The following is a 17,282-nucleotide window of genomic DNA, read 5'->3' as shown; positions in this document are numbered from 1 at the left end:
AAGTTGAGTTTTTAAAAAATCTGTTGAACTGATCATAATACGTGAACTCTCTATTATAATTTATATTTCGCTTCTACGTATAAATGGTGTTTGTGGGATTTTAAATTTACCGACGTATGATGTGCAACAACCCTAAAGTCTCCACCAGTTGTTACAATTTGTTTTTTTTATTTCTTTTTTCAGATTTTCTGCGCAACCGAGAACTGCTTGATGCACCATGTATATTAGATAGTCAAACGGAGCCATTCAATCAAAGAAGCAATCAATTAGTCCAATTGTAGTCATTAGCAAAACCAAAACAAGGCAAACACATAGTCAAGCAGTCTATGAGGCTGCTATAAAAAATAATGCATAGCAAATTATTGTAACTAAAGCCAAAAAGAACCGATACAAAAAAAAAAAAGGGAAACGCTCGCGAAACCGAAAAACATGGATACCAAAGCATCATCGTCGGGCCCGGCTCCGACGCACCTGCCATCGTCCACATATCCTGCGACATCGCCGTACTCGAAGGCGGCCAGATCTTCGCATCAGTATTTTAGTTTAAGATGGAACAACTATCAGTCGAACATGACGTCCGTGTTTCACGAGCTGCTCGAATCGCAGTCCTTCGTGGATGTGACGTTGGCCTGCGAGTACAATTCGCTGAAGGCGCACAAGGTAAGGTGCAGCTTTGCACGGTTGGCGATTCTCTGGCTTATCCTGCTAATTTTGTTTCTTTCGGTGTTTTGGACAGGTGGTTTTGTCGGCATGTTCAGCGTACTTTCAGAAAATATTGCTCGATAATCCGTGCAAACATCCCACCATCATTCTGCCCGCCGACATCTGCTTTTCCGACCTACAGTTCATCATCGAGTTCGTCTACCGAGGGGAAATTGATGTGTCCGAGGCCGAGCTGCAGGTGAGTTTGAAACGTAGTTTTATGCTTTGGATTTGATTCAATTTGTTTCGATCGTAACGAAAGCTGCATTTCAATTTTGTGATTGACGGCTCAGTACGCAGCCAAATGCTCTTTGAGCTTTGATTGACCTTTCATTTGTCTACACCTCGGCCGCCGAGCTAGGTTTGGAGCTAGAGGGCGCTAGCTGATTCAATGATCCTCGCTAGAGGGCGCTAGCGGCGTATTACACGTCTCCGGACCGTTCGAAATGTTGCATCATATTTCAGAGAGATGAAATATTTCGCTGGGAGTTTGAATTCAATATGTCCGATTTTATTTGTTGGTTTTTTCGGTTACATATGCTCCGTTTTGTTTTAAAGAGTAGTCTAACTAACAGTGTTCACTTAAACAAGTGCTCCTATTAATTTCATGTGGAAACCGTTCTTCTAGCCTGACTGCGTTCGAGAAAAATCAGCCCTCCTGGGTTTGGATTGGTCGTTGCTTTGATTAACGGTTTGCTTCAACAAAGCTAGCATATGCTCTATATATAGAGCTTCATTTGTTTTTGCAGTACGGCTGTTTTTGATCCGGCAGCATATGCAACCTGTTATTTTACAGGATTTACCGCCCGGTTCTTATCAACAGAAGGACAAAAATAACCAAGTGGGCAACATATGCCATTTGGTCGAAAAAATTTGCATGCAGTCTGACAATTTGGTCAGGACACATTTTTGTTTGTTGTACTCAGTATTTGATCCTGGATGAAATGACTACTGGAGAATGTACATCCTTCTCGAACTTGATAACGGATAAGATCGTCTACTATGTAATTGTGGCTACAGAACGGAACAATGTTTTGGAACATAGAATTTTCTTACAAAACCTGCAATGCTAACAAAGTATTTCCGAGTGACTGCGAACAGTCACTTTTGGTCACCGTTTCGTCCTATTGTCCTATTCGTCCAGCCGTCATCGTCATTGCCAGGGGCTGCCTCCGCTCGGCTGTCGATGATTATATTTATGCCTCATTGAATAACGTCGAGTTCGAGTAGTTTTTTTTCCCCTTTTTTATCTCCTCGTCTGTATAATTTTTATCGACCCGCAACAACATACACACACAAACACGCTTGGCCCCATGCTGCCATGTTCGTCGAAAACCGATGCTCCATCGCGCTTGCACTTCCTTATGCTAGGCACGCGTACATATACGCCCGTACATATTCCGTCTCCCTTTCACCCACGCCGAACTTCGGCCGGTGACCACTAGATTTTTAATTCGCCATTGTTATGTACTTGAAAGAGATGCTTTTTTTTCTCTGGTCCAGTTAATTTCATTCTTTTTTTTGCCTTTTCCTGCACCCCTTAAAAAACCCACCCCTTGTTTTCATCCTTCCCCGCCCGTCGTCACTGCCTTTTTTTATCGAATCTTTTATTTACGAAATATTTGCATTTTAAAAAATTTAAAAAAAAAAAGTTCCAATCGTGATATAGTGAAAAGTCGGGTAAAAAGAAAAGACAGCGAATGAATAAATACTTAAGCCCCGAAGTACATACGAGACACTGCAACCAATGGAATCGGTTTGACACGGGTTCCAAAATAAAAAAAAAAGAAATTAATAAAAGGAGCAATGTTTCCTTGCCGAAGTGTGGCCGGGTGCAGAGTAAGCAATCCTGCCCGGAGGCTGGAAAAACGATGGCTCGGGTGGAAAATTAAGCAACTTAAATGATACTATTAGCACACAAATAATATAAGTGGAGGACATAAAAAAGGAGTGAAATTCCTGGAACCGTTTTTACAATAACGAAAGTTTTAATTTGAAATACCGTTTCTTTTAGAACCAGAGGAAATTTGTTTTTCATTAGGAAATTAAAACCAATTTCTTTATTCTTGCTGATCGTAATGATCTAATGAAGTTCTACAAAAATTGAATGCTTGAAGCATAAATTCATAGATTCAAGATGTGAAGGATTCTCAAAAAGTTCGATGGAAATCGAAAACAATTGTGTCTTCACTTTTTGATCGATAGTTCTTGCTTGACGATTCAAATGATAATTATATCTAGGATTTTGGTTGGTTGGTTTCATTTTGGAGAACGGTTTCTCCTGTGCCTTAAGGTTCTGACACTGATCTTTGGCATAGCAAAATTCGTTGAATCGGACGAAAATGTTTCACGATTCTCGTCCAGAACGTTGTAGTCATAAAACGGCCTCGTACTGTCATCAAAATTCAGACACGCTCCAGTATATTTGGCTCGCCATAGTCAAGCCGACTGTTGTCGGTGGTAGTCACCGCCGTCTTGGTAGGTGTCATTGACATCCAAGGAAGGAAAAGAACAAAAACAACCACCACTCGCATCATCGCCACCATACCTTCGCACTATGGAATAACTGGTGGTGTTTTCGTTCTGCAAGATCGAAAAATATAAATTTATAAGAAGAGTAAATTAAGAAGTGTCATTTGAGCAATGAGAAAGAATCTTTAGAGATTTAGAACGATATTCTTTGTATCCCTTTTCAAGTGCCCCGGAAATATCATGCATTAGTTTAGTATGGGCAACCAAATAAAACTTTGCCTGTAATTTCTTTTCCCATCAATCCCAACATAAAAATCATTGATTCGATCTTATTGTTTACCATAGTGAGGTGTCATCGTCATCGACCTGGAGTGTGCAAATGAGCATATTTCGACCAGCCCGATCGCATTTGACTGCCGGAGAATACGCGAAAGGCAAACATGACGCTAACTCGGGGTCCACACTACAGCGCGACGTCGCCTGACAGGCGCTGAACTCCATATAAAAAAAACCTTGCGCGATGTCGCGCGAATCGCGCTAGGTTTTTTTTGCATGGAGTTCAGCGCCTGTCAGGCGACGTCGCTCTGTAGTGGACCCCGAGTAACACAGAATCAAAATCGACAACCCACCCAAAACCAAACTAAAACTCTTCGACGCACGCTCGTAGACAGGTGGAAGGTGTTAATTCTTAAACCGTCTGCATTGAAGGAAACAAGGGTATGAAGAGCGGGAGGGAGAGAACAAACAAATCTTTCTAAAACGCAGCATTCCGCGAGGCCCCCGTAGTTCCAGAATGAAAGGGACTCGAAATTATTTGCTATGGTGGCCTCGGTTCGGAACGGAATGATCGGAAAAGAGAAGAAGGAAAACATACCCGGGAGTGCAAGTCGTCGTCGTCGCCGTCTTCGATCTGTCGAGCAGATGGTGTTTATTTCCTTGCGTCAGCGGTGACGCGTTGATGGATCAACTCGAATAGAAACCGGCAAAGCAAAAGTCAGAAACGATAAAATTGTGCCTTTTTGTTTTGCTTCGGATTTTTGTAATGTTCTACCGCCTCGTGGTAAGGATGTTGCGTACCCACACACTCCGGCCCTCGTTTGGGATCATGAAAACATGGCTTTGCCGGTGCTCTTTTCTGGATTATTTGGCGATGTTTTCTTACCATATGAAATCGGAAAAAAATCTGATATTTTGTTTTCTTTGGATCAGGATGAGGGAGGTTTGGAAGTGAGAAATGAATTTGCTTATTCCATTGACAACTTTCCTCTTCAAATACTTAATCCTCCAAAAGTGTGTGATTCTGACGTGGCCTGTTTTACATTCTGGGTTATGAACCCAAATTCTCTATTTCCAAACATTTTTTTAAAGGCATGACAATCACGAAGTAAAGCTTCATGTTAAGCAAAAAACATAGCTCATTTTTTTGGAATTAAACAGGCAGCAACGTACAAAACTACCTTTGCAAAGCAGTCTCAAAATCTCCGATTTTTGTTCCTAGCTAACGGCGTTTCGCTACAGCGTTACAGTAGCGTTATGCGCGTTACTATGGATTATTTATGTTCGCCGCATACCGCTGCATACGACCCGGTAAGCCGGTAATGGAGGGGCAGAGCAAAACAAAAAAAATCTATATGTTTACATAGCATAACTCTATACATAAAGATGTTCGTGAACACGAAGAACCTGCTCGTAGATACTTCGCACTTTGCCGGAAGGGAGAGGCATGTTGGGGAGCCTTCTCACTGCTGGAATTCGAGCAGTTGGGGCACCGGAGGATGACGAAACCACCGGCATCGCTTCGTTCTCGTTGTTGTATGTGAGATTTATCTGTCCATGCAGACCATGTTTATTTTTCCAAATCCATTTCCATGCCTCTTCTGGTCACCTTACACTACGAGTGACGAAAGAGTGCGAGATGGATATTTCCATCTTCCTCACGTTCATTGTTGCCCCCCTATTGGTATCCAGTTGGCCGTGGTTTCTTGGGTATTTTTTGCTTGTTTGAACCATCGTTCTGCACCGCGTGATGGCGGTGCAGTCCATAGCTGTCCTAGTCTTTCTCGGTTCTTTCTCACCGATCATTGTCTTGTGCCGCGTGTGTGTGGAGAGTTATTGCTCATCCAACGCCATGTTTGGCATAAGCAACCCGGTGTGTGTCCCTCTATTGGCATCCCATTCATGGATTCAGTCCGTTTTCTACACGATTCTCTCCAGTTCGCCTGGATGGATGCGTGGAAATTCGAAGAGGTACTATTGCATACAACAACCTAGCTGTGCTGCTGCTCCATATTCGCTGCCTTCTTCGATTGATTGCTTCCAGCTGGCGAATGGGAGATGGGTCGCCTCGTTTCCATTCGAGCACCGATGCTAAACTGCTCGAAACCGCTGGCTGCCATTCGGCTCCCTGATATGATGTTGCTTTTCCTCTGCCGACTGGCGTTTGCAGGTCGTTTTGTTTGTTGTTGTCGTCGTCGTTTTCGTTTGTTTTCTTTTTCGGCCAGCTGAAAGCAGCCGGTGCATCGCATCATCACCACCATCATTGTTCGTTCGACCACGTTTCGCGGCAGAGCACTGGGACTCCACGTTGTGTGTGTTGTGCGGTACGATTATTGGATTGCGATCGACGGCGACCATTTGCGCTACGTGGTGTGCTGTTTTTTGCAACGCTCAGTTGCAACTTCCCCTAACGCAGTCCTGTGAGTTTCAAAAATAAAACCCCCAAACAGGTGTATCTATTACCCAAAGGACAGTCTTTTGCTTTATTTCATTAAAATAAGTAATGTTTTAAATTAGGAAAACAAATTGGAATAAACTTATTGGAGCAAAACGAAAAGACATCACCAGTTTCTTGAATGATTAACTGCATGTTCCACAAAGCCTGTTAATGAATACGCAATAAAGTTGTGTGGGAGGTAAAGGAAACGATTGTCTCGTTATCTTGTTTTAGATGATTTAACGTTCGAATTGGACTTTGGGGATTTATTATTTCGACTGAAACAAAAACCAGTACATTAACCGTTCGTTGTCATCCAAGTCTGCCAAGTGCCACATCAGTCCGAGTGCTGGTCCACGGTTCCAAACTGTGCGCGAAATCGCAACGTCAAACGGCGAAAGTGGACTATTTATCCGTGATTCTCTTGCGGGACTGGTTTAGGTTGCTATATCCATCCGTTTCTCACCATCGGTTGAGTACATAAATTTATATACTGTACGTGTGTATGTGTGTGTGTGTGCGTTTGTGTACTTTGTTGTAACGAAACAACGTGATTTGATTGTGAGGTGTTTTTTTTTAACAAACTGGGCAGGTGCAAGTGTCAAGTGTTTCTTGCTTCTCAAGAGTGCGATCTTGCGGCGGAAGAAACTTTTTTACAACACCGCTGTCTGAGTTGCAGGCAGCTTGCCTGAGTCATGGTTTGGCAGTGAAGAAGACATTCGAAATTGGAAAACTATTGGAAATCCCGCATGCGAGCACGGTGTGTGCAAGGCTGAAAAGCTTCCGATTTTCAGGTAAATACTGCTCTAAATCATATCTTTTTCGTCGTAGGATTTGCGTAATTTAGAGATGCATTGGATAGTGCCTTATTTATTAAGAGCCCAAGAGAACAATTATTAATTAGAGCTAAGTTCATCAACACGAATTTCAATATAGTAAGATTTTATCCCTTTCTGATGATCCTCTTCGTAATTTTCTTTAATTTTGAGCCTTAAATTCTTGCCGAATCTAATCCTGTTCAACCAAAAAAAAAAAAAAATTGCACCCTCCAGTACTTCGTCGATCGCCAAACTTCAAAATGGCGATCATGATGCCGGCGAACCAACCAAAGCCGCATATGCAGTATGTCCAAATCGCACATAAAGTTTTGGAGGTTCTCCCGAGCGATGATCAACGGCGTGCAGGCTGTACCTGTATGGGTACACTTGTCTGTATCCCCGTGTGCACGGTGTTCGTGTGCGTGTGGGCTCAAGAAACCCGCAGGAAGAAGCGTCGAAGCGAAATGTTCTGCTCTCCAATTTCGATGATCGTACCCCGTACGCGGGGTACTACCAATCCCATGATGTCGGACCCATTCCAGGTCAAGTGACTCGTGTGTGCACTGGAGTGAAAATGTAGGTTCTGCAGAAGATCATTTCGAGCTGAAATAGAGTCACCATTCCATGGGGTTGGAGTGAGTGCCAAAAACCTCGGATGTGGCTCGTTGTCCCATGCAACCGTCCAGAACTTTCTCTCCAGGTACAGGGGTAGGGTTTTGTGACCAGCTACCTTTCGGGATTTTGGGACGCTGGAATGCTACAGAAGGACAGGTAACGGTAGAAGTTCGGTCCGGTGTACCCCGTCAAAGGGATCATCCGAGTTCGGGGAATACCGAAAGCCATAAACAGGCATTCATGCTGCCAAGGACTAAGCCTGAGAGGAAATGTAGAATAAATGGTTTACTGTCGAGCTTATATGCAACACTGGATTCAGTTGGTCGTCGAATAAACAATTTATTGTCGGGAGATTTTTTACTTTCCTCAGATATGCTGACTTTTTGTAGGCAATCTATACAGAAATGCATACATCGGACCATCTTTAAACGTAACAAATAAGATCTGCAATGTCCCGTCCACAGCACCTGCCCATGTTCTATCGCTAGCCGCAACTTGACGCTATAATTGAATTGAAACAATCCGCAAAATGCTTCGGTAACTGGACCAAGAACCCGGGAGCTTTTCCGTTCTTCTGCTGACTCCGAGACGTTGTGGTTCGGTACAGGCGTCCCTGCCTAAGAATCGATCGACCATTTCGTAGGTATTGCTGATGGACCAGGGTGTAAAGACGTGACGTGACTCCTTCCAGGTGATTTTCTTCCCTTAGATCTTCGAAGGGACTTTCGGCTATCTGTGTGTGTGCGCGTGGTCGGACTACGCTTGACCAGCTTTGTATGCCGCACGACGATGACGCGGCCACCTCAAGCTCGAGCTGCAGCGTTGCCTCTTCTTCTCGTTCATTCCGCCGACGGCTTACGCTTGTTGGGCTGGCTTTCTTATTGCGTGTCTCTCTTCCGACGGGACAGCGTTCGGAGCCACCTGAGCGCGTCCGTCTCTGGATCAAGGGAAAACGGATGCACCACCACCGAGGGAAAACACCCGCCGCCTGGTGCCTGGTGCAAGTGTGAGCGGGACGGGGGACATACATAAAGTAGTGGATCGCTGGGCTCCGAAGCTTTACAAAAGCGGGGGAAGACAGAGAAAGAGAAGAGTTGCCACCGTGGTTGACTGGTTATTACAGTACGCCTCGGTTTGGCGTTACACCGGCCGGCATCTTGTGGCCATCTTTCATTCAATGGGGCAGCATATGGTACGGCATCGATTCGATCATCCAATCAAGGTTTTGCTTTTTCACCTCGATCTCGGAGCAGGTGTTTTTCTTCTAGGTTTTTCTCCCCACGATCGCGTACGGTTTGGACTGATTTCGGACGCTTTCGCCGCTTGGGTTTGAGTTCGGTAAAGGCAAGATGATGAGAAACTGAACCCTTTGCCTAAGAAAGAATCAACTCGAGTTTTCCATACATAAATGTTTAAGATAGTTTTAGTGAAGCTAATTTGTTAAAAGTTAACAAATGGAAATTTTAAATCAACTCTATTATGAGCTCTATTCGTACTTTCTGCCCACTGTTCTGCCTTATCGATTGTGTATATGAAATACTTATAGTCATAATCGTGTCTGCTTTCTGGGTTTAATATTCTATTACATGGTTAACAACAATAAAAGTGCTTTAAGTGTTTTCAACAACAGATTTCCTATACAACGATAATTATTTCCGAAGGCGTCAACCAAACTGAAACATAAAACTGGATACATATAAAAGAAACGCGATTTCTATCAATAAGGAAAAGTTTATTTAATGACCTTTAATTTTGAAGATTTAAAATATCCAGCGTAACAGGCTATTATTATGCTCTGTTTGAAAAATGCTTCCCCTTTTTGAAGACCATTTTCCCTCATTTTAGGTCTAATTAATCAAATCTCAATTGAAATGTATGAAGGTGAGCAATTTATTGTACTTGATGAAGTAAATAATATTATAAATACTGTTTAAACACTTTACAAACAAGCATATTTGTTAAAATACCAAACATTGCTCTTCGATGTTGAATTCCTTGCTTAAACTATTTTCTCAATCTTAACGAAACTGTTTACATGACGTTTGATGATAAGTTAACTTACTCGTTAAGTTGTTGTGGTTTACACTCATATTCGCCGATTGGTTACCACATGAGGCACATGGAAAGCCAAAGAATATCACCCTGTTTTGATCTGTGATGTGGTTTTAATAACTTTTTACATAAACACCTGGTGTCGGGTCTTTTGTTGTGAACGAGACGAGAATGGAGTGGCCAGAAAATCCTCCAGCCGTTCCACGAAGAAGCAGCCAAAACTGGGTGAAAACCATGCAAAAGGACCACGCGATAAACCATCGTCCGCCTTCGCACGGCTACAGAACGCTACGGAAAGATTGTGCCAGCGTTCTCGCATGCTGCTCGTCTTTACTTTCAGCGAGAAGACGGGGAATGGGGAAGACGAACGAGAGATGTTCCGGAAGGAAAGACGCCACGGATAAGGGCGGATAAGACGTTTTGCTCCGGTTGCGCGCTTCCCACACCGACATTTGACCAACAGAACCACATATAAACGTGGCGGCGTTGTATATCATTTCACTTTTATCACTTCCTTGCCTCGCCGGATCGTCGATTCGCTTCGTGGTTTTGCTGCTCAAGAATGCATGCGAATCTTGCGGCGGATGCAACTGTGTCAGACTTTTCTTGTGCGTTCTTCTGGACTTCCCTTCCCGCAACCACCCCGCACATGAGCAACTCGCGAGGGACTTCCAAGCAGCTTCATAAAACTCGTATTGACATGCATAAACATTTTATGGTGTTTCGAAGCGAAGTTTTACGAGCATCGGTGAATTGATTTTCACATTGGTTGGTTGTAATTATCGCTTAATTTTCACATTTGCGGGACGGTTAATGGCTGAAGCAATCGAAATATTGGAGTGTTTTGCTTAACTGGGGATGATTTATATGTTTTTTTTAAAATATTAAATATTTCATAATAAAAACTCTCTTCATTATCCAGTCTTATGCGGATTACAACCGCCCTTTTGAAGAGTTTAATTTGTATCTTACTTGCCCTGGAATATCATAAGAGATAGTTACATTTAAAAAGTGGTAATAAATCTAATTTTAGTTGCATCACAATGATTGTTTTATGAATCAAACAAAACATGGAAAAAATATGTTAAGGTTATAAAAACTCTTCTCACCTTTTTTGGTGAATTACTTGACGAATATGATTTATGTATCTTTTAATTTTACAATTGTTCATATATTTTTCGTAATCATTTAAAGAAAGGGATAGTGTTTGTTGAATGTAGCTTTCGATTTTCAGTTTATATCAAGTTATATCTTTTTTCAATATAAACGAATCTTTTCTGTTACAACAATAGTGTTATACTTAAACGCTCAATTGTTAGGCAGTTTATTCTGCAAATTATTGTTTATGTTGTATTGTGCTTCACATATTGTTAAAGTAATTATGGGGTTTTAAATTTATTGTACAAAAGATGTGTTTGTTTAACAGTTGTTTTACTTTTTTGTTGTCTACAGTTTGGAGGTTTTAGTTTCCTGCACTTGCTTAAAACTAATCCCACTTCCCATGGCATCAAAGTCTGCGGATCATAAAGAGGTACAGCCGTGGCTTGGCCTGGGACCGGCCGGCAAACCGACGCACACCATCGCATCGCGGCCGCAGCGGGTCGTGGCGGGGGGGCTTGGGGGGTGACCCAGGGTCGGCCGGCGAGCAAGGAGAGGTTGTTGCCGGCAGAAGGTTCAAGGTCTAAACGTTCAAAGCGATGATCAGCGTCTCGTCGCTGCTGTTTGGCTCCACGTAACCGCGGCGGCGTCGCTTATGCGTCTGTTTGAGTGTGCGCGCGCGCGCGTCCGGATGCCGGCAACCACCACCAGCACCAAGAGCCGGTCGCGCCGCCGACGCCACTCTCGCAGAGGCCGTTTCCTGTCGATCCCCCCCACCACCCGGGAGGGGGAGCGGGTTCGGCGTGTCGCGGACGGGGTGGATTTTTGCAGACTTCTGTTTCTGCGCCTTTGTTCGCCATCTTCTTGGCGATGCGAGGCTGCGTGCGATTTCGGCTTAATTGTGCATCGCACACGATGATGGAGCATTCGATCAGTCCGGTTAATGGTGGTGGTGGTGGTGGTGGTATTTACTTCATCGTACACGATCAAACGAACACGCTGCGAAGTTGGCGGATACTCGCCCATAGCATTATATGCTCGGATCATGACGGATACCCCGTTTGTGTGCCCGAAATGTTACTTGAATGAGTTTAGTAATGTGCGCCACGACCACGCAGAAGGTTCAGTGGGCCTAAGGCGTTATTCCAAAAACCCACAATAAATGGACAAGATTACAAAGACTCGGTTAACATAACTTTATCCAAAATGTAAAATATGAAAAATAAATTGCTTGCAATTGAACGGATCTTGTTACGAAGGTTTTATCACACGACGAATTTACCTCAAAAACCAAAGATACGAATTAGTTTTAGCTTTTTTTTTTTCTTACTTGCATCAACTTACTAAAAATTCAAACTTAAGAGTCGTCAAATACGATTAAATGCCAACACAAATTCGCTTATGCTTTTATGTTGTACATAAATGCATCCACAGAACCTTACTTTTGAGTGTACTTTGATGAAAAGAAAATTGAGCCTTTAAATTTATTTTTACTTTTTCTCAATACTAGCAAGTTTTTGACTAAATTTGGAATGAAAAAGTGTAAAGCAATTTCATTTCATTTTAACTCTTTACCCATTTAAACTAGCTCGTTGTTCCTTCGTCTCCGAATGTTTTTCAGCGTTCAACGAAACTTGTCAAATGGAGGGCAAATGTTGCGTTTTTGTCGTTGAGTTGCGATTTAAATTTTCTTGTTTGTTTGTTGAATTCTTTTTCGTTTAAGTAATAAGATTACCAATTTCTTCTTGGTGACGGAACAGAGTATTTTTTAAGCTAACTTCGATGCACGCAGTGTATTACCCAAGTTTCCATGGGTACAGCCCGCTTTATTTGTTGATCTTCTCCAGCGTGACTATTATTCGAACATCAATATTCAATGAAATAAATAAAATTTACTTTTATTTGCACTTTCACTGTGTGCTCTTTCAATGTTCCGGAGCTCAAGTTTGTGCATATGCCAACGTATGTATCCGCAGCGCTAACGTCAGCTGGTAGAATTTATTTTCGCGATCATTCGCGAAACAGCCAACCAACTCGCGAACGTTGCCATTGGCTGTTTTGGCGTCCGGTGCTTTTCTAATGACCGCAGGTTGCGTCTTCCGGTTCAATAAACTTTGATGGCGTGAAGTCGAGAGGTTCTTCTAATGGGGGTTGGCGGTTCTTGGAAACAACTCACACTTGCTTCCAATGGTTGGACTGTGGGAGAAGTTGGAGCACTCCGGTGGGTTTGATCTTTGAAACGGTAATGTTTTTTTCAATAATTTGCATTAAATTAATGCTTCTGAACTTCAGCTGTTATTTTATAAAATAAATGTCTTTAAACTAGGTACCATTGTAATAATTTGTTGATGGATATCAAACATGAATTTGCGTTAACATAGAGCCTTTTGGACTTTGACATATGCTCATGGAGCATCCATCTTTCCAGTAATTATTATCTCCGCAATCGATTTCGTGCAATCTATCATCTTCTGCGTTTTATATTGCCCCTCACGCTGAACTAAGAAATCTCGGTCGAAGATAGGCGGGATAGGCGACATATTGCAAGACATTCGACGGGCGGCTTTCGCGCAGGCGTGCATTTATGTAAGCAGCTGTGCGATTAAAAACTGAAGGCGTAGATTTTTCTTTTTTTTGTGCGTGCCACCATGCCACGTTGCTTGACCGTTGAAGTGCAGGACATTGCAACGGACGGGAGTGCCCACGTCCATAGCCTTTTCAGGGAAACTTATCGTGCCCTCCTTGTCAGGCATCTGAAAAGCAACCATAGAATAAGGGCTCGAAAAGGTAGTTGACCATGAATTTTTTTTGAATGATAATAAAGTTGTTGAAAACTACTTGAAAATGTTAATCTTTAAGTCTTTGCATAAACGACAACTTAACTTTTTAATACACCTTTTCGTCCCATTTCTAATTGGCCTAAAGCATGTTCCCTTTGAGCTTTGTGGGACTTATTGCCTGTTTTTTGTGATCAAAATTACTTACGAATTAATATTCTCTACAAATGTACCTAGTTTACCCGCAACTTTAATTACGAAAATGCTGAAAATGTTTCATTAAATTAAAACTCTGTTCCGCGGGGATTTACAATCAACATAATAAGTAAGATTGTTCCTTATACCATACCATTTTTATTTGTTCAAAGATTAATTAATCTACTGGTGATGGCATTTTCGTCTTTCTGATTTTACTGAGCCAGCAACGGAATTTTTCCCGCACGTACCGATATTCATTAATCATAAGGACTCTTGCACATCTTCGATTGATCTTGCGATTTCCCGGCCATATAATTTTCCGACAAAAGCTGTGTGCTATCCCACCCCTCTTCTCCACCCCGGCATTAATTACCAATCCGCGCGGCGGCACATCGATCGATCCACTATTACCTAATGAGCAAAAGGGGGAATGTCTTATATTGGTTACCTCATCGAAGAAAAACCAAAAATGAAAAGGCATTTTTCTCCCAAACGCGAGAATGAGACGTTGGCAAAAATGGCGCTTCTGCTGCCCGCATCGATTCGTCATCGGGTTTCCGGCGGAATTTTCATGGTTGGCCGTTGTTGTTGGGGCTGCCTGCCGTATGGAAGAGTCCCTATGTTCAGCCCGGAAAAGCTGTCCCTAATAAAGACGATGGCGTGCGATGATCGTGAACGGCGACTGACTCCCGGTGACCGTACGTGGAGTGGAGATACCACACACATATACATACATGCCCGCGTGGTTCTTGCCTTCTTGCGAACTAAACGTGGCGCATAAAAAAAAAAACGCGTGTCGTCCTTCGCAACGTTTGACCAGCGGCGCATCGTTTTCCCTCCCCCTGGGGGGAAGGGAGGCGGAAGTTTCTTCACCACGGCAACCCTGGAAGAAAGGGAGGGGGTGTGGGGGGATGGGTTGGATCTTCCGGAAGGAACTGACAGGACGATGTCTGTCGATATATTTTTTTTTGTTCGTCTTTCGTCCAGCTTCTCCATGTTCTGGTGTTTCCTGTTCGTTTGTGTTTGTGTATGTGTGAGTTTCCGGGGTTTTTTTTGGTGCCCCACATGGTTTGACCATTGCCATTGGTTCCCGTTTGCAGCTCGCGCTCACCGCAACCCCTTTTTACAGCAGCCCCCTTACGTTCCTTTTTCCGGTTCGGGAAGGAGTTTTTTCGCCGCTGCACAAAAGTTTTCCCTCAAGCACACCAGCATGAGAGCTTGGGGCTGCCCAGGGGGAAGGAGGGGGGAGGAAGGTCTTGTTTTGAAGATGATCGTTCGTGTGAAGAGGCAAGAAATAGAGCCATCGCTTCACAGTGAGGGATGAAACCGAAAGGGATAGTGAAAAGTTGGGAAGATGGGGCTGCAAGGCAGGAAAAAATCGAGTTCATGGTGGTGGAGCTAACCAACAGAATGAAAAAAATGAAAGATGAAAAAACCAGGAGAAAAGCAGCACATAAACATTTCTTATATTGTGCTGCGTCGCCCCTTCCTGGCCACGTCCTTCCCTTCCCTTCCAGGATACCACCGAGTATCGGGGGGAAGAGGGATTTTTTTTTTCGACCCCACTATCTTACTTCGGCGAAGGATTTTTTCCCTCCCATGGCGTGTTGCCGTTTCGATTAGTATGTGTGTGTGTGTCTACTTTTTTTTTACTCCTCGTCTTCCGTTATATGTGCGCGTGCGTTTGTATACATCCGAGGGAGAGTTCTACTATTTTTTCCTCCTTTCGAGTAAGGCTACTCCGGGTGTGTACGTGGCAGAACTGTGTCTGTGCGCGCGCGTTGTGGAAACTGTTTCTCGCGGGTTCGGCAATCCATCTGTTTTTCACTCCTATTTAAGGAGCAAACTGAACCAAAACAACAACAACAACAGTGAAATAAAAAAACGGCCAAGCATTAGCTAAAGGCCAGGCAACGCTTGAAATGAAGGTGACGAGACACAAACACACACTGAACATCGTCTTCAGACCTTTTGCTTAATGACAGAAGGTGTGCGTGTGTATGTGTATGTGTGTCTATTATGTATTGTTTTCCCGTCATTAGGGTGGAAAAATTCGTCCAAAGTGAGCATGATGATGATGGACCAGAAAGATGAAAGAGGAACAACACTTTCGTCCTCGAACACGTCTCCATTGGGTGAATGCTTTCCGTGCTTGCCCTCCGCACCGAGATAAGCGCGAGAGATGGGACATTTTCATTCGTGGAATTGATCTGTCTCGTACTTCAAACGGTGGAACATTTCACAGCTTACGAGCATAAAAAGGGGCCACATTTAATCACGGTTTGAGAAGAGGAAGCTGTGTCCACTTCCAGCCAAAGGGCAACACGCCATAGATCGGGCGGGCGCGCGCAAATCACGAAAAAAGGGCGTCGTTTGTATTGATTATTTATCTAACCACCACCCACCACCCTCCCCGGTCTTAACCGTCAACGAACGCGAGGGAAGCTGACTTTCTTTTTTAAAAACCCGGAATTGAGCTCGCTCAACCGTTCTTCTCCGAGGAATAATTTGAGAAAAATGTTCCATTGGTGCGGATGGGTGGGGGAGAGGGGGGGGGGGGGTGAGAGCGGAGGCGCTTGTGAAAAATCCCCCCTCCCCACTGTTTTGCGAACCATTTGGCTTTTCCAGAAGGCGAGTGAGAGTGTTCGGTCCTTTTCTTTTATGTATATTTTTTTTTAAATGCACCACCCCCGTTCGGCGGTGGAGAGAAAATAAAAATCTAATACTCCTCCACCCGGTTTTGTGGGGTGGAGGGGGGAGGAGGCGTGTGGCGTGGCGGGGGCCTTTCCCGGAGTAGTTGGTTGTTCCGAGTGGGAAATCCTTTGCTTTCTTCGCTCTTTCTCGGCTCTATGCGAGGACATACAATCCCTCGCCTGCCCCAAACCCCCCCCCCCCCCCCCCCTCCTTCCACCACAACCAACGCCCTTGCTCCAGGGATCCTCTGGCCGTCTCGTTTTCGCGCCCATTCGTGATCGAGGAGCGTTTCTTCGGTAGTTTTTAATTCCCCAACATTTTTTTTCGACGTGTCTCTTCCTTCCTCCGTCGGAACCCTTGTCCTCGGGCTCTAGTCTCTGCTAAAACTTCTGACCAGCACTGGGGTCCTTTCGGCCCCTCGACCACCCACCCCCCGTTCCTCTGCTGCCACGTTCTCGCCCGCGTCTCAATTTCCTCGTCCATTTTCCACCATTTAAAAAGATTCCATTTTTTCCACTATCGTTCGAAGGGGAAAGGAGGAGGGGGGGTTGCGGTGGAACGCAGGGAATTGTGTTTGAAATCTTACCGAATGGTTCTCTCGATGGCCGGCCACTCCTCCGGCCGGGGGGAGAGGGGGATCATTCAGCTAGCCCCAAGTCTTAGGGACATTTTTCTCATTTCAAGCTCTCTATTATGTTAGTTTTTTTTTGTGTGTTATCCCATCCGCTGGAAGAACTGTGTGCTCGATTAAACGAGCGGTGGAAGAAGATGATTTTGAACTTAGCGAGGAAGAGGAAGAAAAAGCTAGCCAGGAAAAGAGGAAAAAAACATGAGAAGTCCATTGCGAGCTGCCTTCTCGGACCTGAACCTGGACAGTCGGCATTCCGGTTCGGTTATGTACGTACCACCGACGAGGGGGAGAGTGGGAGGGTCCACCAACTCAACCTTCCCTTCATCCCGTCGTCGTCCTTCAACGCGAAATGGGAGTTCCGGTGGGAGCAGAAAAATGTCGGTGCAAGGATGGAATGAAATATGTATACCATGCTGATACTGCTGTTGCGTTCCCGCCCTGCACCGTCACTGGGAAGAGGTAGGTGACCGAGGTGAGGAGGGTAGCAGAGGTTTCCCTTTTTTTAATAAAAA

The 17,282-nt window shown here is 44.1% G+C and overlaps 1 protein-coding gene across 1 annotated transcript in view; it reads left to right on the top strand.

Annotated features, from left to right (window-relative positions):
• The first annotated feature begins 429 nt into the window (after positions 1-429).
• The window catches only part of LOC131282321 (protein bric-a-brac 1-like), a 60,357-nt gene continuing 43,504 nt past the window's right edge, over positions 430-17,282 (top strand). The window contains exons 1-2 of the mRNA XM_058311749.1: positions 430-660; positions 737-901. Coding sequence (XP_058167732.1) covers positions 430-660; positions 737-901 — 396 coding nt within the window. The remainder of the gene's footprint in view (positions 661-736; positions 902-17,282) is intronic.

This window comes from Anopheles ziemanni, chromosome 2 (assembly GCF_943734765.1).
Source record: "Anopheles ziemanni chromosome 2, idAnoZiCoDA_A2_x.2, whole genome shotgun sequence".
Classification (NCBI taxonomy): Eukaryota; Metazoa; Arthropoda; class Insecta; order Diptera; family Culicidae; genus Anopheles; species Anopheles ziemanni.
The sequence above is the reverse complement of the archived record's forward strand: the minus strand, read 5'-3'. Positions and strand labels throughout refer to the sequence as shown.